Source organism: Vitis vinifera, chromosome 2, assembly GCF_030704535.1.
Source record: "Vitis vinifera cultivar Pinot Noir 40024 chromosome 2, ASM3070453v1".
In the NCBI taxonomy this organism is placed as follows: Eukaryota; Viridiplantae; Streptophyta; class Magnoliopsida; order Vitales; family Vitaceae; genus Vitis; species Vitis vinifera.
The window spans coordinates 7,951,341-7,974,380 of record NC_081806.1 but is presented as its reverse complement, the minus strand read 5'-3'; the positions used below and the strand labels follow the sequence as shown (position 1 = coordinate 7,974,380).

Below are 23,040 nucleotides of genomic sequence, written 5' to 3'. Positions count from 1 at the left end.
AAAAGCCTTAATTTAAACACCCATAGTAATAATAATTTTTTCAATAGTGAAATAAATTGAGTATAATATATATCCTGTGTACTCTTGTGCGCTTTTAGCATCTATTAGTACATTCTCTTATCAATAAATTAATTAATGAAGTATAATATATAAAAATGTCAAAGAATGCATCAAAGTACACAGGACGAATAGAACAATCATCAAAAGTTATAACCAAACAAGAGGAAATTATAAAATGACTACTCTCTTTGTTAGTAAGAATCCAACCAATCAACAAAATCAATTAAATACATTGGACCTTCTATGCAAAACTTAGCTCACAATAAAAGATTACTACGAAAAGTGTTTTTCAATCTTTCATTATAATGCTCCTAGTTTTCAAACAGTGTTCAATTCCTTTCCTATCAAATTGTCAAAAAAGTATACAAAGGGCTTGCCACACCTTTCGTTTTTCCCCACAAAAGAGAAATGTGAGCATGTCATCCTAACAGAATCTCCAACCATGGATGATATCACCTAAGATACATCAAACAAAGGAAACTACAAAAAACTAATCACTTCTTACCTATCAAAAAAAAAAAAAAACTAATCACTTCTTTGGTGAGAATCCAACCAATCAAAAAAATTAATTAAAGGCATTGGACCTTCTTTATTTATGTACGATTTAGCCCACAAAAAAAAGATTACTAAAAAAAGCGTTTTTTAGTCTTTGATTAGAATGCTCCTAATTTTCAAACAATCTTCATTCCTTTCCTACCATATTGTCAAAAAAGTGTGCAAAGGAGTTTCTTGCCACACCTTTTGTTTTTCCCCACAAAAGAGTCATATCATCCCAAGAGAATCTCCCTAACCATGGAAGATATCACCTAAGATACGCCAAACAAAGAAAACAAAAATTGTCACAAAATCCTTGTCTTGACACAATGAAAGAGGATGTGATCAATAAATTCTTTCTTTTTCTTACAAAGAAAGCATCTGTTTGCCAACGACCAGTCTCTCCTTTGAAGCTGATCCAAGGTTAATACCTCTTCCCAACTCATTTCCCAAGAAAAAAACCTCACTTTTTGGATGGAACTTAAGAATTTCAAATTACTCTCATTAGGAAAGGAATTGATCTCTCTGACTCCAAGATAGAGTATAGAGTTTTGACAAAAAAAGTTTCAGTCTTTGATTCCATCCAAATCTTCTCCTATATTCACCACCTTTCCTTGTAGTCTAAAAAAGAAACTCTCCATATTGTCTAACTCCCATTCATTCGAATGCTTAAAGAAGCAAGGAACCTAATAACCCCTGTCACTTGAATAGTTCCACAAATCCACTGCCCATGCCTCTTTCAATATAGTTAATACATACAAAGATGGAAAGGACACACACAAAGGCCCATCTCCATACTACTTACTTTTTCAAAACTTCGCTCTCCTCTCATTACCCACAGAAAAAACGACTCTTCTATTAAAAAAAATCTCAACCTTTTCTAATAGTTTACCATAACCTAACTTTATATCCATCTCTCACCTCAAAAGAATGCCACCCCCCTTCTTCTTCCCCATATTTTCCATCTATGAACTGCTCCCAACGAGCTTTCCTTTCAAATGCATATCCCTAACTCCACTTAAAAAGAAGGGCCTTGTTAAGCGGAGATAGACAACTAACACCCAAGCCCCCCTTCCTCCTATATATATAGATAATCGCTCACTTTTCTAAATTTAGTTTTCCCTCTAAAGCCCAACCTCTCCATAGGAAATCTCTTTGAATCTTTTCCAACCTCAATCTAACTATTCTTGGGATGCTAAACAATGACATGAAATAAATAGGTAAACTAGATAACGTGTTTCAAATCAAAGTGAGCCTCTCCTCCTTCGGAGATATATTATCTTCTCCACATCACCAGTCTTTTTATAGAACCACTCTTCCACCCACCTTGCAACCTATCTCCAAGGTCAACTCCTCCATGTTATCTACCCTTCCATTCAAAATCAACTCACTCTTCCCTGAGTTTACTTTCAGTTCTAAGATGGCTTCAAACCACATGAACAATCAATTTAAATGAGTCATCTAATCTTGAGAAACCTCATAATAAACGATAGCATCATCAGCAAACAACAAATGGAAAACTTCTACTCCTTACCTCCTCTACTCCTCACCCTAAACTCCGACAAGAATCCACATTGACAGGAATCCCCGCCAACAAGCCCTCAAGAAGACAATTGAGAGCCTCCACTACGAACACAAATAAGTAAGGAGAAAGAGGATCCCCTTGTCCTAAGCCCTTAAAGCTTTGAAAAAAATCCAAATGGGGTGTCATCGACAAGAACAAAAAACTTTGTTGTAGATATGCACCATTTAATCAATCTAATTCATTTCTGACCAAAGTCCATCATTTTTATGACAAAAGGCAAAAAGTTTCAATTAACATGATCATATACCTTATCAATGTTAAGCTTACACAAAACTCCATAAGCATCGCTTTTCAACATAGTCGATGGCCTCATTAGCTATAAGCACTATAATTACAATTTGTCTTCCCTCCAAAAATGCATTATGGAACTTAGATGCCACTTTACCCACTGCTTTCTTTTATCTACTGGTCAACACTTTAACTAGAAGCTTAAAAATCCAACTCACCTAATGGGGATAAAATCTACCTATCAAAAATATCTTTAGGATCTTTTGCCCCCTCCCTTTCTTGGAATTAACACAAAAAAAGTGGCATTAAGGCTTTTTTCAAACTTACCCTGTTCATCAAAATCTCATCACCTCTTCCTTCACATAATCCAAATTGTATCTGCTAGAAGGCTAAAGAAAACTCATTTGGGCTTGGAGCTTTATCCCAATTCAAGTTCGATACGACTCTAAACACCTCTTCCTCTAAGAATAACTCCTCCAATTTTACTACCTCCTACTTATCTAAAACGTCAAACGACATTCCATTGATTTTTTTTATTTTTTTTTTGATAGACAAAGAAGAAAATTAGATTAAAACACGCCAAAAAACAGGGGGCACTCCCTGCGTACACAAGCTGTATACAAAGAAGGCCCAAACCATGACAACAAAAGAAAGAAAAAACCTAAAAAGGAAAAAGTTAAACAACAACCCGATCACCCAACAAATTCCGAAAAGAGAGATAGTCCAAGTCCAAGTCCAAAAATTGTTGAGACCACACAAGAAGAGACCGAAGAAAGAGTTTCCTCCAGCTCGTATTTGACATCTCTTCCTCTTGAAAGATTCTTCGATTTTGCTCTCCCCAAATACACCAAAACAGACAAATAGGCGCCATTCTCCAAACTACACTCCTTTTCTTCCCTAGGCCCTTAATTTTCCATTCAAGAAGCAGATTTCTCACTAAATCCGAGAACACCCACACCACCCCAAAAAAAGAAAGCAACAAGGTCCAAAGCTCCCTTGTCTTACCACAATGAATTAGAATGTGGTTCGCCGATTCCTCATTCTCTTTGCAAATATTGCATCTATTAACCATAGACCAATCCCTCCTCATTAACATATCTACAGTATAAATTTTACCCCAAACTGCTTCCCAAGCAAAAAAAACGAGTTCTTAAAGGGGCATACGAACCCCAAACCTCCTTTGCTGGAAATAAAGGGTTGTTGTCTTCCTTCAAAGACCTATAATAAGATTTAACCTTAAACATTCCTTTCCTCTCAATTTTCCAACCTCTTCCTTCACATAATCCAAATCGTATCTGCTAGAAGGCTAAAGAAAACTCATTTGGGCTTGGAGCTTTATCCCAATTCAAGTTTGATACGACTCTAAACACCTCTTCCTCTAAGAATAACTCCTCCAATTTTACTACTTCCTACTTATCTAAAACGTCAAACAACATTCCATTGATGCTAGGTCTCCACTCCTTCACATCAAATAAAAGGCTGAGGAAAGTTCAGGCCACCCATTCATTTATCTCATTCTCCTTAGTTAATCAAATCCCACTTTAATCTTGGCCAAAAAGTTCTTTCTTTTGTATGCATTAGCAATTTTGGGAAAGAATTTAGTATTTCTATCACCCTCATTTAGCTAAATCTCCCCTGATTTTTGCCTTTATGAAGCTTCTTCCAAAAGGACCCATTTTTTATTCCCCTCCTTTGCTTACCTCCTAGCTTCCACCTCATCTTGGGACAAAGCACCTATCCTCTCCTTGGAATACTAAAAGCCCACTTTTTTTTTTGATGAATTGGAACACTAAAAGCCCACTTGGTTAAAGGTCATATCCTTTCTAACTACAACATTGCCAAACACCTTTTTATTCCAACTCTTCAAGTTTGACTTTAATGCTTTCAATTTCACAGCCAATATGAAACTATAAGATCCTCTTAAATTATACCACAACAACCACCTCTAAAGGAAATCTTTGAATCCCTCCTCCTTAAGTCAAATATTTCCAAACCTAAAAGGTGTAGAGCCTTTACTGATCCCACTCTCATCCAACAAAAAAGGTGAATGATCCAACAAAGGTCTTGGTAAGGTACAATGCACCACCACACTGAAATAACTTTCCCACTCCTTGGACACCAGAAAATAATCTAATCTTGACCAGAAATGATTATAAGCCACATATTTTCAAACCTAAAAGGAATAGAGCCTCTCATTATCTGAACCCCATCTAGTAGAATAGGTGAATGATCTAACACAGGTCTCGATAAGGTACATTGTAGCACCCCACTGAAATTATTTTCCCACCCCTTGGACATAAAAATGGTCTAATCTCAATCGAAAATGATTATTCAAGCCATCACACAATGAAAAGGGACACCAATCAAAGGAAGATCCCTCAGCTCAAGCTCTCCAAGAATCTTCTCATACCCATGATAATAATAATAATAATAAATACAGTCTTTAACATGATGATCATTATCACCTATTTAACATGACCACTATTATCACCAATAGGATCCTTCCATGAGTCATCATCATTGTCTTTATCATCATACCCATTAATGTTGATGTCCACCTATTCTTCTTCTTCATCCATCAATCAGAGTGATCTTTTTCCTATGTCTAATGATACTAAAATAATGGTTACAAATGAGCTTATCTACTCTATGACCCAACAAAGTACTTGATTTCTTCTTTCTCAATATTCTTTCTCACTATCTTCTATACATTTATTTTTTCCTTTTTAAAGGGTCAAATAAAAGACAACTAAACATTTATTTTGTAAAAGGTTTAACTCAAGCTCTAAAACAAGACCCATACCCAGAGCCCACTAATGTGGATTTTGATTGACAAGAGATAAATAAGAAGAAAAAATAGAAAACTATATGAAGCCACTAATGCCGGTTCTAAACCACATTCTAGGCACATAATAAAGCTCAATCCTGTGAACCACACTTGAAATTTATCAAATGCGGAGAATCCACTTTGTTCAATTTAATTATTCTGCTTATTCACCAAATTATAACCCAAATTCTGCCGATTCATCTAGTATTTCAGACAAATTAACAAATAAAATGGCCTACTTCCCATTCAATTTAATTATTCAGCTTAGTCACCAAATTATAGCCCAAACTCTAAAGATTCATCTAGTCTTTCACATAAATTAACAAATAAAATGGCCTACTTCCAATTCTTTAACATAGTTCTTCTATGATTTTCCAACAAATGGTTACCCGAATACTCTGCAATACTAATCTTAATCCAAATTTTACAAAATCCAACTTCAAATTAACCAATAAGAACAAATATAGAATAAAGAAAAAAAATCCAATTGAACAATGCTAAGTTTCGAACAGAATTAGAGTTTTTTTCCTTTTTTCTTTTTGTAAGTTTAAGGGATTAAACAAAACCCTTTTCAGATTTCACATAATCAAACTCCAAAAGAGTGTTTTCTAGTTCGGTAGTTCCTTACAATCCGTTTCCTTTTTTCTTCAGAACACTACCCGAAACTGCGGCGCGTCAGAGCCACTCGCCGGTAAAATCTCCCACCGGCACGGCTCCAGATCGTCGGAAACCGGGCAGTACCCGGCGAGCGTCACCTTGTCGGACGAGGCTGCGACCGACCCGAATTCGAAAACCGTAACATCTGGCGTAGCCTGTGGCCTCGGAACCTCAACGGCGCCGTTCATGCCGGGAATTTCGGGAGGAGAACCGGGTTTCGGATCGGGTTTTTTGGTTTCGGAGGTGGGTTTTTGGGAGGGTTTCCACCAAGATAGAAGCCCCATGGCTGATGATGATGGTGACGAGTGTTCGAATTTGGAATGGTGTAGGGTTTTCGGATTTGATTGTTTCTTGGCTGGGTAGTAAATGGGCCTAGAACTTGGATAAATTACGAGATTGCCATCTCAGTGTTGAATTGTAGTTCGATTTCCCCCATCATTTATGGGATGTTTCTCAATGGTATGTCTGTGTCATCACTCGCCATGTATTAGCCTTCTCAGACTATTAAGTTCATATGTAAGTCACTTTCTTATCATTAAAGCTTATATGAACTCGCCTTCTCAACTAACGAGTTCTAACATTACTCATCTTCTCAACCATAAGTTGTAACAAAAATGATTTTAATCAAATTTATATATTAAATCAATCCCGAGCTTTCACCCGAGTAATTACCTTAGATTGATATAACTAAAATCCTATCAGTATTTATTGGAATGGTCATCAAATTAGAACAACATGAGACATAGCTTTCTGTCAAGCAAAACCAAAAAATTGATCAAATTTATAACACGAACAAAGGGCGTTGTTCAATCGAGACAACAATGTTTCCTTTATATGTTAAAGCAAAATATGGAAGATGATGCTCACGCTCTAACAAACAAACAAACAAACAATGGAATAAAAAGCCTCAACACAATGGAATGGACATCCACATCACTTTACAAGCGGGGTGAAGCCCTCCCTAGGGCAAGCCATATGCATATCAGAGCATTCGGTATTCATTGTCGGAATTCATCTGGATGTAACACATTATGGCTACTACAATTACAAAGAAGGATGAGAGCTCCAATGCCAGGGCGCCCCAGCCAATTACACCAGCATGCTTTAGAATAGCCGGTATAGCAATGCTCCCAACAGCTGATGCTCCTGTCAAGAATTTGGTTGCGTCCACCCAGCTGGTATACACGGAGGTTCAAATGCAACAACAAAATTAAAATGAGCAAATTCAAGTTTTTAAATTAAGAGAAAGGTAAAGCATTAATCGTAAATTAAATTTTAAGTAGAAAATGGCTAACCTATTCCCAGATTCAGAAAAGAGAGAAGAAGTGTCAGACCCAGCAAAGAACAGCAAAGGCATGGGAAGAAGAACATACATTATTACTGCAGCAAGATGATCATCAAACAACATTAGGCTCATAAACTACGTAATGTTTAAATAAATAACAACCCTTTCTTTTTGTTATTAACTAAGCTTTTCTCAATGGATCTTAATTGCCAAAGAAACTTTCTTTTGCCTTGGACCCATTTAATTTTTTTTTTTTTAACAAAATGACAAACAAATAAATTATTACAGCCCGCAGGCACAAAAATTTCTGCATGTCCAGGCAGCAGTAGAAATATGATAGCATTACTTATTTCTGTTGGACATAAATGGCAATCTTTAGACATGAGGAACATTTGCATGCAAATGCATACTTATTACAGAACACATAAAAGTAATGTATCCACACCAACAAAACAGATGTCACCTCTTCCCCAACCCCAACCTTAACCAACAAAAAACTTAGGATGTTTTTCTTAAAAAGGAAAATATCAACATGCAACTCTGAAGCAAGATCCTCTAAGATTTCCAAAAAAGAAAACAAAACCTAGGTTATCCATGAAAATACCAAATGTATAAGGTGGCACCAGCAACTGCAAGGAAAGATAGAAAAAAATTCAACTCCTGCTCCACTCCTCACCCAATTCCATGGTTAGAATTCCAAGTGAGGAATGAATATTTTTAGATGCAGTTTCTAAAATTTTCAATTATTTCAAACAACACTAAATATCACTTATATTCTCCTTTAAAAGAATATTTTATAGGCTAACTTTGATATTTTGTGTCAGTTGACATATGTATCTTTATATGTTATGAGGGTTATGTATTCTGTTTTATCATTCACAAGAGGAAATGTTTAAAAGTACATGCACTCCAGGGGTTTCTGCAACTCCTTAGGACTTACAAACTCAGCCAAGAAATGCCAGCCTACCAAGTACATGCACTTCAACATGGTACTTATCAAGCAATAGAATTGTAAATGAATGTGACGAAACAAGTTGTGCCTATAATAAGTATGAAACCCAATGGTGAAAAAATTAACTTCAGAATGAATCCCCCAACAACTCAAGCATGTGGAACAGCAGAAGTATCCATCATCAGCTGATATATGCATCAATACCTAGCCATTTCTAGACAAATAAGAATTGGATTTTGAAGCATCCAGGTAGTATGGAATATCACAAGCCTCGTGCTATAAATTAATTTTTGTTTTTTAAGAGAAATTTTGTGAATTCTTTATTTTCTTAATAGGACTCATATTTTGAATATATCAAAATTGATACCACCAAAAGGAGTAGAGGCATTGGATACTATCCCTCTCGGGATGTTCTTTCTTGAAAGAATCTAGTAACCTCAGACAAGACTGAAAGCACTAGCATTGAACTACTGTATTTGTTTATTGTCATCTAATTTTTAATTGCAGAACACCAAATGAAGTAGCTGTACATGGCAGTATTTTGCAAGTTTACATAAAGCAATCAGAATTTAAAAGTTTGGAACTACAGAGAAATTTACCTCAACCAAAAAGATCAATAATAATGTTTTAAGAACAAAAAACCTTTGATTACCTGTCAGCATAGGCCACCAATTGTTGAACAGAGCACACGCCTGCCACATTACATGATGAATAAGAAAATAATAATGAAATCGGCATATGTGATTTGTTACATGATTATTAAATATGAATAATCCAAAGATGGCCAACAAGAAAGAATACTACTAACCAAAATTTGCAATACAATCCCTCCAGAAACCAAAATTGCCAAGAAAGCAAGCTTCCCACTATGCAAGCAGGCAAGCACATGTCCAGGTAAGTCTGCCATAATCTGACTTGCCTCACCTCATATGGGGTAATAACTGAAATCATGATAAGGTGGGGATAAGTAAAAAAAAGTAGATCTTTGGCGCCAGGGCAAAGGAAAACAGGTAAATGTAGCAATTGAATAGGGTGACATGTTAAAAGACTCACACACCACTGTGCTTTGAAGAAATTGTAGAACAATAGTTCATTATCAAATTTTAAATTATTTTTGCACCAACAATATGAACTCTGCTTGTGCATTAGTTAGGATCTAATCCTTCACAAAGCCAGTTGCAGCCCAGAGACAGGGCATGGAGTGCCTTACAGGTTGTCATAAAACACAGAACATTTAAACATTCATGAAATATCTTCATTGATTTTCTAGAAAAGAATTTCAATCTTGAATATTATGAAATAGAGACAGATTCTAGGTGCAGTGGGCAGATATAAACGGGGTGATTTGCTCCTATAGTGCGAATCCCAAAAAGGAGCTAGTAGGACCATTGGTGAAAACCCCTGAAGTGTCCTCTAGGAAGAGTGGAAGACACTACTGCAGGTGGTGTAGGTGTATGGGAGAACCTTGAAATACATTATTCATAGAATTGAGATCGTGATGCATATTATTATTCTAAGTTTTGAAATGCGTGATACTAAATAAAGCTATTTGATTTCTTATTAATTTTATTCTTGGTAGTGGAATCCATAAAATATACATTAATTATTCAAACATGATTTATGGGGTGATAATTACCAATAAAAAAATGATTTATTGGGAACAATTATGATAACATCAAATTGAGAAAGAAATTCAAAGAAAGAATGATAGAAGCTGTCAAACTAGAATTATCTGGCATAATTTGGGAATTTCATAGAACATACATTGATTATTCAAACAATTTGATATCTTTGTGAATAAGTCATAAGTTTTGGATTTTTGCACTCCTTGATGAAGGGAAACTTTCCAGAAGCTTGGGAAATTTTCAAGAGTTCTGGTACTTCCAGGGTAAGTCGGGAGTCATGCATGTCCCCTAAACGAAGTCTTTAAATCAGAATCGACAGTATTGAGATCAATTTTCCCTTCTGCATCATTTTTTGTTTTTCCAACAAGACCAGAGAATCCGGGCTTAAATTCCCTAATTTTAAGTCCAAAATCTCAAACCAAGAATCCTAAAACTTCCTCAACTGTCTCCATTCCAGCACTTGAAATCTTTCAATGCAGACAACACTAAAACGCATGAAGTTCACGAAAAGAAAAAAACTTCACAAGCCCTAACATAAGCAGATCCGAAGGAGAAAGCACAAAAATCATTGAACATTGAACATGCTCTTCAACCTATCCCTCCGCTCGATTCCCAATAAAACCAACGAAAATAAACAAAAAGAAAATAATAAGAATTTTCAAATCTGAAGTTAGCAGTTGCCTCAGTTTGCACGATTTGAAATAATTGGAGGAAAAAAAAAACCTAAATGTCGGACTCAAAATTTCCAAATTCACTTTTGTATCTGCAACCATTTTCTCGGCAACCAAACAGAGCATAAATTGAAACCAAAACACGATAGAAAAAATATTTTAAAAAATAAAAATAAAAGAAGAAGAAGAAGAAGGGTTAATTGAGTTGGAGGCGTACCGGTAAAAGATGGATTGAAACGCAGCGTTTTGAGGATCTAAGATCCAGATTCCGTCGATCTCATCGGACCGAAGTTGGTCTTTCTGGATACAGCTTAAGGAACAAGATGAGCCCACGGGCCACAGCTACCCTTCCCAGTCCTGACTCGTTGTCACGTGTTTATTGCACGTGCCGCTCTGCCAAATATAATTTATTAATTCCTGGATTACTTAGCAAGATCAATCTACCTGTTTTTGTTTTCAAAACCAGAAACTTCTAAATAGAATAAAATACTTTTGTTTTTAAAAATCAATTTTAAAGGTTCTAAAATTTAAGGATGTTTTATTAAATAAGTTTGATAAAATAAGCCAAGCTATTTGATAAATCAATTTAATAACTTAATACGAAAAATTTATTTTTTTATTTTAAATTTAAAAATAATTGAACTTTCTACATAAAAGGAACTTTTTTTTTTATAAAATATATATTTTTAAAATTTGAGGTAATAATTTTTTTTAATATCTCGAATAAATAATATTTAAAATAATTTTATTTAAATTTTATAAAATATAATTAGTCTTAGTAAAAATATATTTAAGAGTGATTTTAGCTAAAACACTTTTATCAAGTGTTTTTATTATTAATGTTTTTAAAGAAAATTGCTTAATGTTTGGATATAAGGTGAAAAAAATGTTTTGATAGTAAAAAAAATGATTTTTATTAAAGACATAGTTATCCAAAAATTATTACCTAGTTTTTTAAAAATTTGATAAGGTTATGGAGTGTGGTAAAATTTAATATTTATTATTTAATAACTTAAATGAACTTTAAGTTAAATTAAAAGACTTAAAACCTATTACTTAATTTTTACTTTAAGATTGTTTGATAAGATTAATTTAAAACTAATTTTAATTTATTAATTTGATATATTTATCCTCATAAAATATAATTGAAGTAAAGAAGATTAAATAATAATGAAGGTTGTAAAGTAATAAAGGAGATCATAGAGATAATTAAGGTAAATGAAAATAAAAAGATAAAATAAATATTAGATTTAAGAATAAGTTAATTATTTAAATTTATTATAGATTTTAAGTCATATTATTAAATTTTTTTTATTAAATATATTTAATTTATTTAATAATTTAAATTAAGTTATTAAATTATTTTAAGTTATTGAGTTGATTTATTAAATATATAACTATAAAAAAAATAGAGAAAATATAAAAATAAAGAAAAAATTATAAAATTATAAAAAATGGATATAGATTCAATAAATCATTTTTATATTAAATAATTTAAAAATATATAAAATTTTAATTATTTTTTATAATATAATCAAATATTAAAAAATATATATTTTTCTTAATATTTTTTGAATACTTTATAACATTTAAATACCTTATTTTTATAAGAAAATACACATTAGCGAATCGAATATAACCCATTTCCGGATCAGTACCATGCAAAGTCCAAATCTTAGTTGTAACGAAAAATGATCAAGGTATATAGAATTTTGTCTACTTTCCAAACTCAGAGATGGTGTTGAATTATATTCATCTCCTTTTTTAATTAAAGTATGATTTAGATGAAATTTGACAAAAAGAAAAAGAAAAAGTGTGGGTGTGGCGTCCACGAAGCTTCTCCTTGATCGTAGTTTGCTGTGTTTGTAATTTAACGATTTTGGCGGATGCTCCATTCTCTGTTTCTATTTTTATTTTTATTTAATTTGTAAGTAAATATATATATATATATTTTATATATGTATATATCATACCCACACGAAGGATTCTGATTGTCCTCTGTTGTCTGCTTTTTCTTCCAGACAGATCCATCCAACACCAACTATCATCAATGGCTTCCACCCCAAGGAAGCGCCCAAAACCACACTCCAAATCCACGCACTCTCCTTCTTCTTCTTCTTCGCTCAATGCCTTAATGGAACCACCCGAAAACTTCTTCCCCTCCAAGCCCGAGCTCTTCAAGCTTCTTGCCGTAATCGCCATCGCCACCTCCGTCGCCGCCCTCTGCAACTATGTCGTCACCATTCTCAGTCGTCACTCCAAGCCCTTTTGTGATACCAATGCCGATTCTCAGTATCTGCCGTCCGGTAATTCCTCTTCTTTTGGTCCTTGACCTCATTTTTTAGTGAAACATGCCTTAATGGTGCAGATTAAGCCCTTGCCCATTTGCAAGTTCTAATATTTAGGTGATTGGTTTGTTTCATTTTGTACTGGGAAGGCCACCATGAACTCATGTTATTGAATTTCTTGAATTTTTGGCTTTTTTTTTTATATTTTTTAATTATTTGCAAATTCCAATAATCAACCCATCCAGTATGAGTCAGCTTGCTATGCATTGATAACCTATTCCCTACAGACTTAAGCTTTTGAGGCAAGTGCTACTGGTTCCTGGAAGCCTTGGATAGAACCTCTCTACTTATTTATTTCCCATTTTATTAAATCCCATGTGATAACATGCCACTTGTGAGGCAGAGTGGCAAGGTATCAAATATTAGTCAGTTTGTAGCACACTTCTAGTTATACGTCCATTTATCGAATCTGCGTTATTAGGGGAAGCCACATGTGAGGCAGAATGGAGGATTGTGGGAATATTAGTCAGCTTAGTACACATCGCGGGGCCCTTCCTTATAAGTTTAAGCTTTTCTGATAAGTGGGAGGGAGTTTAATATTGGCAATTTTGAGAATGGGACAGGAAATTGAGAGAAGGGTATATGGTGTGTCGTGTTTTTGAAACCTCTTAACCACTACAAGAGCTTGTACTCGCCTAAGGGTTGGTTTTCTAACAGTTTCTTGAAATGATATTGTTGATTTAAATGCAAATTTTGTTTCAGTTTGAAGTTTCCATTACACTGGATGACATGAGTGCAAGATTTAAATTTCTTTGGTAGGAGAAAAACTAGATATAGAATCCTATCCCGAGGTTTTCCCATGTAGCCACCATGATGGTCATGTATAAGGAACACTACCAATATTTAGAATGCTAACCTGATATTGTTATTATTAGCTCCAGATGAACTGACCTTGGTTGACACTTCTTGTTGTGGTGATCTTGTGTGGCAACAAGATTCAGCCGTCTTTGACATTGTCAATGGTAGAGTTGAGGTCACTTGGAAATTTAGCAAGTCTTGCTCATTTTTTTGATTGTTTCCCAATTAGTTTGGTAACCAGGCTTTTGAAGTAGCAGAAGGGGGCCATCATGGATGATAAGAAATCTGAACCTCTCTAAATAGGCTCTTTGCTCCATTGTATTGTAAGCATGTATAGCTGATTATGTTTATGTGATGACTCCTTTTATTTGGTTGGGTTCCATTGTCAGGGCCCAGGAGTGGGAGGCAGCAACTGATGCGAGCGGGTTTTGGGAGCAGTATATTAAACTTGAGATCAGAAAGATGGCAGTTTTGCTTTGAACCAGTAGATTAAACTTGACCTGCCAACCACTTTGAAGCTATTGGATAGGTGTTATTAGACATTACTTAAGGTGATAATCTAATTCAGAAAACTTGATATGAATCCATAATGACAGATTTGAACCTATCAAATGCATTCAAATCAGTTTGCCTACACATCTGGCAAGCTCCAACCTATTGAACCTTATTTTATTTTATCTTTTATGAATAGATATGTAAAAATCTGGCACAGCCATTATTGTTATTCATGGCTTGCCCTAACAACTTGAACCCGACTATACTCTAAACCTATCCATTTTTTAGATTTACTTCATCTGTTACACACTTAGGTCAAGAGAACAGAGTACTTTCTAGTTCATTGCTATCAACTTAAGTGATGTCTACAACTTATGACATGTTGACATGTAACTTGTTTGAAGAAAGTTTACTACTCTATCACCATATTGATTTAACACACAACTACATTAAGATTTGGACACTAAAAGTGCAGAATCAGAAGTGTCTATAACTAATATTAGAAACTAAATATGTCTACCTTCTTTGCTAGTAGAACTTCTTCTTCTGTTGCCAATCAATTATGGTATGCAATGTTTTAAGATGAGAAAGAATCATTCAAAAATATTGCTTTGATATCTACTTGATAATCCTGTTATCATTTTTGTTTCTAGAGTAATAGAATTATGATTGTTGAACACAGGTCCCTTGAGGTATTGGTATGCATTTTTGCACTTAATTATAAATTAGATGAGTATTGGAAATTTTTATTGCCAATGTGATGCAGCACCAAAGTGACAGCCATGTCATTATCGAGTAGAAACCAAGATGGCCTAGCTAGTCAACTTGATATATAAAGTTGCACCTTCTAAAAAATATTGTGAATTTTAGGATACTTAATTTTATGGAGTGAGATATGTTTTAGAAATATTCTAGCTGCATGGAAGCTTCTGTATTCCATGATTCTGTAATTTTTATAAGTTCTACCGGTGATGAATGAAGCAGTGCAAGAGAGACCTTTGTAAATTATACAGTTTTTGGTGATTTTCTCTTAATTTTCCTTGTTCTTGGTATTCCTGTGTAAAATCAACAAGATTTGGACCCCTATTACTGGTATTGGTGCATGAATCAATAGGCTTGCTTTTCTATTTTGCAGCATCAGAATGTTAGGTCCTGGAGGCGACCTACCCTAGATATTATATTTTTTTTCTTATTTTATGTACCAGGTTATAACTCAAATCTGATATTGGTATGTGCAAGCGATTTAAGGATTTCTTGGGAATTTCTCATTGCTATGTTTTCACATTGACCCGTACTGTAAATTTAAATTTAAACCATGTCTGTGGGTAGGCAATAGATTAAATTATATCTCCAAGATTAGATGATTTGGGTGGACTATCAATGAGAAAGGATAAGGGATGCTATTTTGTGCTTCTCTGGGAACAACATGTATATTTCCGATGGAATTGTTTGGAGCTTGTTGATAGTTTCAGTTGGCATATTGGTACTGAGCATCATGTTGTACTTTTACTGATGGTATTATGTTCAATACCAAAATGATGGGACTTGGCATTCAATTTTTTACTGTGTATTGTCTCCCTTATTATTTATCTCATTTTTCAGATGAGTACGAAATTTGTTCTATATTTTGTGTTCTATTTGGGCTCCCTTCCTTGAGATTCATCTCATGTTCAATACCTAGACGACTAGACATAAAACCATGGACCTTGGTGTTCAATTTTTATTTATTTATTTTTAACTTTGTAGCTATTTCTGTCCTTGAGCTTTATTGCATTTTTGGATGAGTGGAGCATGTTCTCCTAGTTCTGTGTTGTGAACTGATCTTTTGTCAATTTCATGAATTAAAATGTAGAATACAAAAAATAAAAAATGGTCACCATGTCATTGATTGTACTAGGAGTGCCTTTGAAAATTCTGACATGGCAGACCAAGCAATTAAACAATCCTTTATATACATGTTCCTTTAATGGGTTAGGGTGCATTTAGAAGTTAGCTCGTGGTAATTATTTGACTATATTGTTTGGTTGAGTTGTAAATGAGGCGAGGGAGTTGTTTCTTGTGTGTCCCTCTTCTTTTTTGGCCGTAGGCACCTTGTATACATTGTGTATACTTCTACTTGACCTTTGGTAGTGCTTTAAATATAATCGCTTTTACCTATCAAAAAAATTGATTATACTAGGATCAACAAGGTTCTCAAGTAGAATTTTTACTAGAAAAATATAGCTTTGTGGGTCTCAAGGACACATTTATTTTTCAACCATCTTCAAGTAAAGTATATTCTTGTGAAGTGTATGGTTTGTAGAGATATGATGATTATGGCTTGGTGTTCTAAGTATATCCTCTTCTACTTTCCTCTAGAACTGTTCTGAAGTTACCTTTCGCTTTTAGATCCTTAGAACCTCATGCTTTTCTTATACAAGCTCTTTGCAATATTTTTCTGTTTGTTTAACCTGTAAGCATGCTTTTGGATCTCAATTAACTATTTCATCTCCTTCTTTGATCTTCTTTATTTGGTGATGTTGCTAACAGTGGTAAATAACCTTATTGTGTGATTGGTCAGAATATGATGCTTATTACCTGAATGGATGTGGCCTTTTAACCAATGTACATCATTACAGACTTGTGTGAGCCTTGTCCAAGTAATGCAGAATGTTATCAAGGCATGATGGAATGCGTTCGTGGCTATAGAAAGCATGGGAAGTTATGTATTGAAGACGGGGATATTAATGAAACAGCTAAGAAACTTGTGTGTTCTTAACAATCTTATTCATTCTGGTATCCTGACATTTTTAGATGGATTAAAAGCATACTAACTAACCTTTAAACTTTTTATCTATATTTTCTAATATTTAATTGTTGTATAATGCAATGCAGGCAAATAGGATAGAAACTCATGTTTGTGAAGGATATGCTCAATTTTTGTGCGGAACAGGTTCAGTTTGGGTCTGTCACCTTTATAACCCTAATATAACTGTCCATGCAAATGTTGTTTGCATATAATACTGAATGCAATAATGTTTGAGTTCACCTGCTGCACTGGTAACCGTAGTTTAATTCTATACTTGAATTTCAGGTTCAGGAGGATGAAGTGTGGAATGATGTAGATGAACTCAAGATGATGGAGAATTTGGGGTTGGAGAATGCCATTGATATGCACACAAAACAAAGGGCAATGGAAATGATTGATGGATTATTGGAAACAAAGATAAATCATAGAGGGTATGCTGTTATCCATCATCAGCTATATGAAGTATGAAAAACAATGGCCTGTAATTCCATGGTTGGATGTGTTATGATCCTTCTGATTTACATTTCTTTTCTTCCTATGTAGGATCAAGGAGTTAAAGTGTCCAAACTTGCTGGCTGAACACTACAAACCTTTTAGCTGCCGCGTCCAGCAGTGGATCTCCAATCATGCATTAGTCCTCATGCCAATTTGTGGACTGGTATTCCATTCTGAGAGCAAGTCTTTCAAAACTTCTGCCTTAGTATCAAGGTGATAATGGTTGTTGACCATCTTGACTTTTCCAGCTTGTAGGAAGCATATTGTTACTCAGGAGAATCCGTCAAAGAAGGAATCTATCAGCCAGAGCTGAAGAGCTTTACAACCAGGTACAATAGGCCATGTTTACATTCCTTGTGCAGTCCTAATAACAAAATTCTTTGAGTCTCATTTGTTACTTCAGGTTTGGTCCTTGTAGAAGCATGTCACCTCTCATCACATGATGTCCTAGGCATAACCGATGACAATTCAACTTCTTAATCCAAAAGATATTCAATATTTAAAGAAAAAATACAAATTATTTCATACAAATTATTAGAAACTTCTGATTTCAGAAATAAAAAGGGACAAAAAAAAATATTAAGAACCATGTTTGTCATAGAAAGGCTTCTCTTGCCATCTCCTATGCAGTAATTCTTATCATCTTGCTTAGGTGGAAGTGGTGATTGGAGCAAGGAAAAGATGAAGAGAATGATAAAATTATAAATATTTTTATTCCTTTAATCATCACTTGCCACCTAAGCTAGGTGGTAGAAGTAGTAGTGAAGGAGGTAGGAAGAATAACAATGCTTGCTTTTCTTGAACAGAGAACCAAAATTAAGACCTGAAACACAAACGAGTGTTCTTTGGGGGAAATTGCAGATTTAAAATTTTAAAATGGGAAGACGTGTTTTTTGGTCACCAAGCTATTAACTTCCTAGAGGTGTCCATTGCATGATGGGTCTACCAAACTCTTTCATCGCCCACTGCTCAAGCTTACGCCTTTTTGGGAGCTTAGACTTCCATATGTGCTGGAATTTATCCAACAATGCCAAGGAAATTTATCTGATCTGTTTTATACTTTTTTCCTCATCAGAAAGTTGTTCTATTTCAAATTTTGAACACTACTTTATTAATTCATGATATATTATGATAGTTAACTATGCCCTTATTCTTATCTAAAAGAAAAAGTGACTGATACTCCCTTGTCTTACCTAAGGGAAAAGAATGGCTGATACTCTCTTGTGTATATAGTTGCTTAAAAATAGGTATCATTGTATGCATTATCTCATCTATGCATAAATGTGTAAGTGTAAAAAAGAACTTATTTCTATATGTTTTATCCATGTATAGATTTTACTGACTTATTTTTAAATCAACAATGAATTTTGTGCAAATTTGATAGATTTGTGACATCCTTGAGGAGAATGCCATGATGACAAAGGGTGGGGATGGTGAAGGCGAACCTTGGGTAGTTGTCTCTTGGTTACGTGATCATCTTCTTTTGCCCAAGGAAAGGAAGGACCCTCTGTTATGGAGAAAGGTATTCTTATATCTATCTGGATCTGTTTCTCTTTAACCAAAGATTGATTATTTTTTTTTTCACTGGTTTACAGTTGGGTATTTTTTATCGTATGAGGCTACACTTTTTCTGTATCTATTGTGTGTATTGAGATAGTTGATTGGAGAGTTTGTGTATATGTTCATGCCAGTTCTGATTTACAAATAACTCTTCTTCGAGAGTGGTCAACAACTAAAATTCCAACTTGTTTTCTCTTGTGTAATGTGGACTCCTGTGAGTGCTTCAGTCTCATGCCTCATTACTCTACCAAAAGGCACCTTTTCTCCTTTGCTCGCCTTGATGCAAAGATCTCCAAAAATCCTCAAGCGCATGTTGAAAACCCTTGTCTACTCCCAAACCACCCCCTCCTTCATCCCTGCACTCCATAGAAATTGAATATATAATTAGCTACCTAATTTTCATATTGAATACTTCATTTTCATCTGTGACTTTGATCCATCGACAAAAGGGACTAACAAGTGCTGACATTGTAAAAGTTTACACATAGACCCTTGGCCTGGCCACTTAGCACCCTCATGCTAGTTACATACCCTCACCACTTTAGGAAATTTCAAGCCAAGGTTACTATAATTACATGGGTTCCTGACAGCTGCTTGAGACAATGCTTAATACTATCAGATGCATGTAAAAACAGAAGCATATGCTCAGGGATGTTGCGAGAGGTATGCCTAAGCACCTTGAAGATGTCCTCAGCCAGCACCCTAAAGCTCGAACTTGCTTAGGGTAGGAACAGGGCCTGGGGAACCCTTGTCTGAGTTCAGCACTACAGACATAAGGAAACACCATCTCATTCTTATCTAATCAGATGGTTCTACGGGATTAGTTTAGTAGTTGGAGTTGGAAAGTCATCAGGGTATTGACTCCCTATGGCTGATTATCACCTTAATCAATTTAATATAAATGGATAGGCTTGACTCTCTCCCAACACTGGTGTCATTGTCCACATAACTTTACCCAGTGGTTGACCCATATCTGTAGCTGTTGGTTTGACCAGCAAGCTTGGGCCTGCAGGCCAGGTCCTGTTAGCAACAGAGACTGAAGGTCAAGCCATTCGTTCAAGCCAGCAGCCCAGCTTGCTCACATTAACCAAAAACCCTATAAAAACAACCTAAATAGCTTCATTTTGAGTTAAGAATCCTGCAATCTCACTGCCAAGTTCTCTCATATTAATCGACTCTGCTATCACACTTTGTACACTGCCTTCAAATTATTTCCATTGGCTATCTCCTTCATTTAAAAACATTCTATAAGCACATTAAGAGGAAGAAGCAAATGCTGATATAACTTTGATTAAGAGATTCTGCTCTGACATATATTTTGGAACACATCAAAATGGGTGAAAATTCATATTTAAAAAGTTAAAATTTGCCTGGGAATTTATAAATCAAGTTGCATTTGTACAAGTATGAGTGCGAGAATTTGACATAGATATGGAATTTACAATTTGAGTTGTATTCAAGAATTTGAAATTTTGAATTTGTGGACATGGCTATGTTATTCTAGGGCATGATTTCCATTTATTTCAGTTTTAATTAATACAATTGAATTTTATAAATAGGTTTTGGGCTTAATAATGCTGTATGCATGTAGATGTTTTTTGTAAGTGTTAGCATTGTTCATTCTCCAAGGTAGAGTTCAGCCAATGACATGCTAACAAAGAAGAGCAGATCTTTGAAAAATCAAACTAGAAATTCGGGTGCCACTGTAATACAGATTCCCTAAAAAATTGATTGTACAGTATGGGTCATGTCATGCATAGTATCTTTATTTTAAAATAGATTGGCCGGAACCTTGGAGATAGTATGTGAAAACTTTCAATGGAAGCAAGCAACTCACACTCATGGAGTTTTAGAACATAGGTTTGTTCATTATACTACTAGATTAATTATTGGTGTTTTTGTTGAGCTAAAGCTGAATGGTTCAATGGATGCTTGTATATATCATGTTTAGCAATTACTAATTTCATGTCTTGGGACAATCTACAAATGTATATTTCACCCCTATTTTCTTCTTTTTTCTTCAAAGGTTGAGGAGTTGGTTCAGGAAGATTCTCGTCTAGATCGATACCCAAAGCTGGTGAAGGGTGAATCAAAAGTAGTTTGGGAATGGCAAGGTATGAAACAATGTGTATCGCTGTTTTATGTTAATAGAATGCTCCCCTCCAGCCTGATCTCTTGCCTTTTTGTCGTCATTATCATAATGTACAATACATGTAGTGTATTGCAAATGAGGGCCTAAGCAAAAGCTTCTGCCAGTCCTCTATTGGACTCTGTTACTGGGAAACTACTCATTGTTGGAACAAAATGCAGCACAAAGAAAGTAAAGACTTGGTCTTCTTGAATTTCACATGTAAAAATAGGCTGGAATGTGACTGTTGGTAGCAAGCATCTTTAAGGTCTTCACAGTGAAATGTGAAATACAAGAAGGATGAAACCTAAAATTAAAATCCCAGTCCATGCTGAGAGATGTTCAACCATTCTCCATGATTCTGAACTCCTTTCTCTGTGCTTATGCATCCACTTTCCATAATTTGAGTTTGACATGGGTGTTGTCTCATTTTTTTTTGTAGTTGAAGGTTCTTTGAGTTCAAGGTTGAGGAAAAAGAGAGAGGCAAGCAAACTGAAGCCCAGTGGAGGCACAAATATAAATTCTGGTGTACAGAGTCCGGCAATGAAAGCTTCTGAGATGGTGAACTGTTGAACCTTTGTTCCAGGACCAAGCTTTTATGTTGTAAAGCATTGAACACCTCTGATTCATTGTCCTCCTTCTGGAGCCAAACGAAATGTATGAAATGATGTTTATACAAAACCCAAGGCTATGCCATACTATTAGTCTCAACCCTCCTCTCAGCCCCCACGCAGCAAAACAAACATTCAGAGTTTTCAGTCCATAGTTTCATAGTTGTACTGGGATACTGCCTTTAAGTGCATCACTATCCTGGCGGATGTAGGCCATAAAAGAGGGGGTGCCACCACCATGGGTATGCGGGAGCATATCGTTGTTTGGTGGCTGGAGTTGATGTGAAAGCATTCCAAGTACTGGTTGCTATTTTGCTTAATTATATCATTCCAAGTATGGTGGGGTCTATACGTTTGTCCTGTGGTGTGTTAAGTCAAATATCACATTTCATCCTGTGGACGGTGGACCTTGTTGCATACAAAAATACAAAAATCTTCGTATTGGAGATGGCTAGTCGGTTAGATTCATGGCTCAATTTTTTAGATTTAATTTAAAAAGATAATATCTTTTAAAAACTATTTAAAATATTTAAGATATTAAAAAAAAATTGTACTTGTTTGGTAATTGTTTTTGAAAAATAATTTAAAAATAATAATTTTTTAAAATAGTTTTTTAAAACCTGATTTTTGTAGAATAAAAGTTTATTTACAAACTTAAAATGTTTTTAACCTATTTTTAAATATATTTTAAAAATAATTTTTATATCTAGTATTTTATTTTTAATTACTTTACATGTTTTTATAATTACTTTTTAAAATAAACATAAAAAAATAAGTGAAAATAATTAAAATATATTATTTAAAAATATCCCATTTTTTGTTTTAAGAACAAAAAATTAAAAATTGATTTTGATTATTAGACATGTTTTTTGTTCTTGAGAACAAAAAATTATTCTATAAAATAGCTCTTATAAACGTATTCTTTCCCTCTTAGATTGTAAATTTTTTTAAGGATATGAGTTAAAAAAACATTAAAATAATTGTTAAGGATATACGTGGGTTTAGGTTTTTTTTATTTATTTAAGAGTTATTATATTTATTATTATTTTTAAATAAAAAATATATCCCATAAGTACTATTTTTTTTTTTAATATCCAAACATGGGGTTGTTCTATGGTACCCACTCTTCATTTTGGGGTACCTACCCATATTTGATTCCTATAAAAATATGACATGTGTAAAGTGCATATCATTAAAAAATTTATAAAAACTTATCAAACAGGTAAAAATGACTTGTTGATGAGAAATAATCACATGCATTTCATATATATCTAAATATTACAACTTTTTTATAATTTATTATTAAATATCAAATATAATTTGTTATTTAATGTATTACCTAACTCTATCTAAAAAAAGAAAATCTTACCTACTACTTTTATACTCTCATTAT

At 34.4% G+C, this 23,040-nt stretch overlaps 3 protein-coding genes across 5 annotated transcripts; 1 reads left to right on the top strand and 2 right to left on the bottom strand.

Annotated features, from left to right (window-relative positions):
- Window positions 1-5,698: 5,698 nt before the first annotated feature.
- On the bottom strand, window positions 5,699-6,404 carry LOC100253981 (uncharacterized). Its single transcript, XM_002281987.5, has one exon. It carries the CDS (start codon window positions 6,173-6,175, stop codon window positions 5,882-5,884), a length of 294 nt encoding a protein of 97 aa, XP_002282023.1. The 5' UTR covers window positions 6,176-6,404; the 3' UTR covers window positions 5,699-5,881.
- Window positions 6,405-6,638: 234 nt separating this feature from the next.
- Window positions 6,639-12,269, bottom strand: LOC100248887 (vacuolar protein sorting-associated protein 55-like). 2 transcript variants are annotated; one of them, XM_059734150.1, is made up of 6 exons: window positions 12,083-12,269; window positions 10,642-11,070; window positions 8,937-9,069; window positions 8,781-8,820; window positions 7,187-7,271; window positions 6,639-7,066 (listed from the first exon to the last, which is right to left on the bottom strand). In XM_059734150.1, the coding sequence occupies exons 3-6, from the start codon at window positions 9,033-9,035 to the stop codon at window positions 6,874-6,876; spliced, it is 417 nt and encodes a 138-aa protein (XP_059590133.1). In that variant the 5' UTR covers window positions 9,036-9,069; window positions 10,642-11,070; window positions 12,083-12,269; the 3' UTR covers window positions 6,639-6,873. The 2 variants fall into 2 exon arrangements, with proteins under 2 accessions (XP_059590133.1, XP_002282053.1); XM_002282017.5 differs by lacking the exon at window positions 12,083-12,269 and having other exon boundaries at window positions 10,642-11,077.
- LOC100243743 (uncharacterized) lies at window positions 12,083-21,747 on the top strand. Of its 2 annotated transcripts, XM_059734148.1 has the most exons (10): window positions 12,083-12,351; window positions 12,446-12,730; window positions 16,684-16,811; window positions 16,940-17,008; window positions 17,139-17,284; window positions 17,397-17,511; window positions 17,597-17,677; window positions 18,733-18,870; window positions 20,935-21,022; window positions 21,479-21,747. In XM_059734148.1, the coding sequence occupies exons 2-10, from the start codon at window positions 12,475-12,477 to the stop codon at window positions 21,607-21,609; spliced, it is 1,152 nt and encodes a 383-aa protein (XP_059590131.1). In that variant the 5' UTR covers window positions 12,083-12,351; window positions 12,446-12,474; the 3' UTR covers window positions 21,610-21,747. The 2 variants fall into 2 exon arrangements, with proteins under 2 accessions (XP_059590131.1, XP_019080384.1); XM_019224839.2 differs by lacking the exon at window positions 12,083-12,351 and having other exon boundaries at window positions 12,400-12,730.
- The last annotated feature ends 1,293 nt before the right edge of the window (window positions 21,748-23,040 follow it).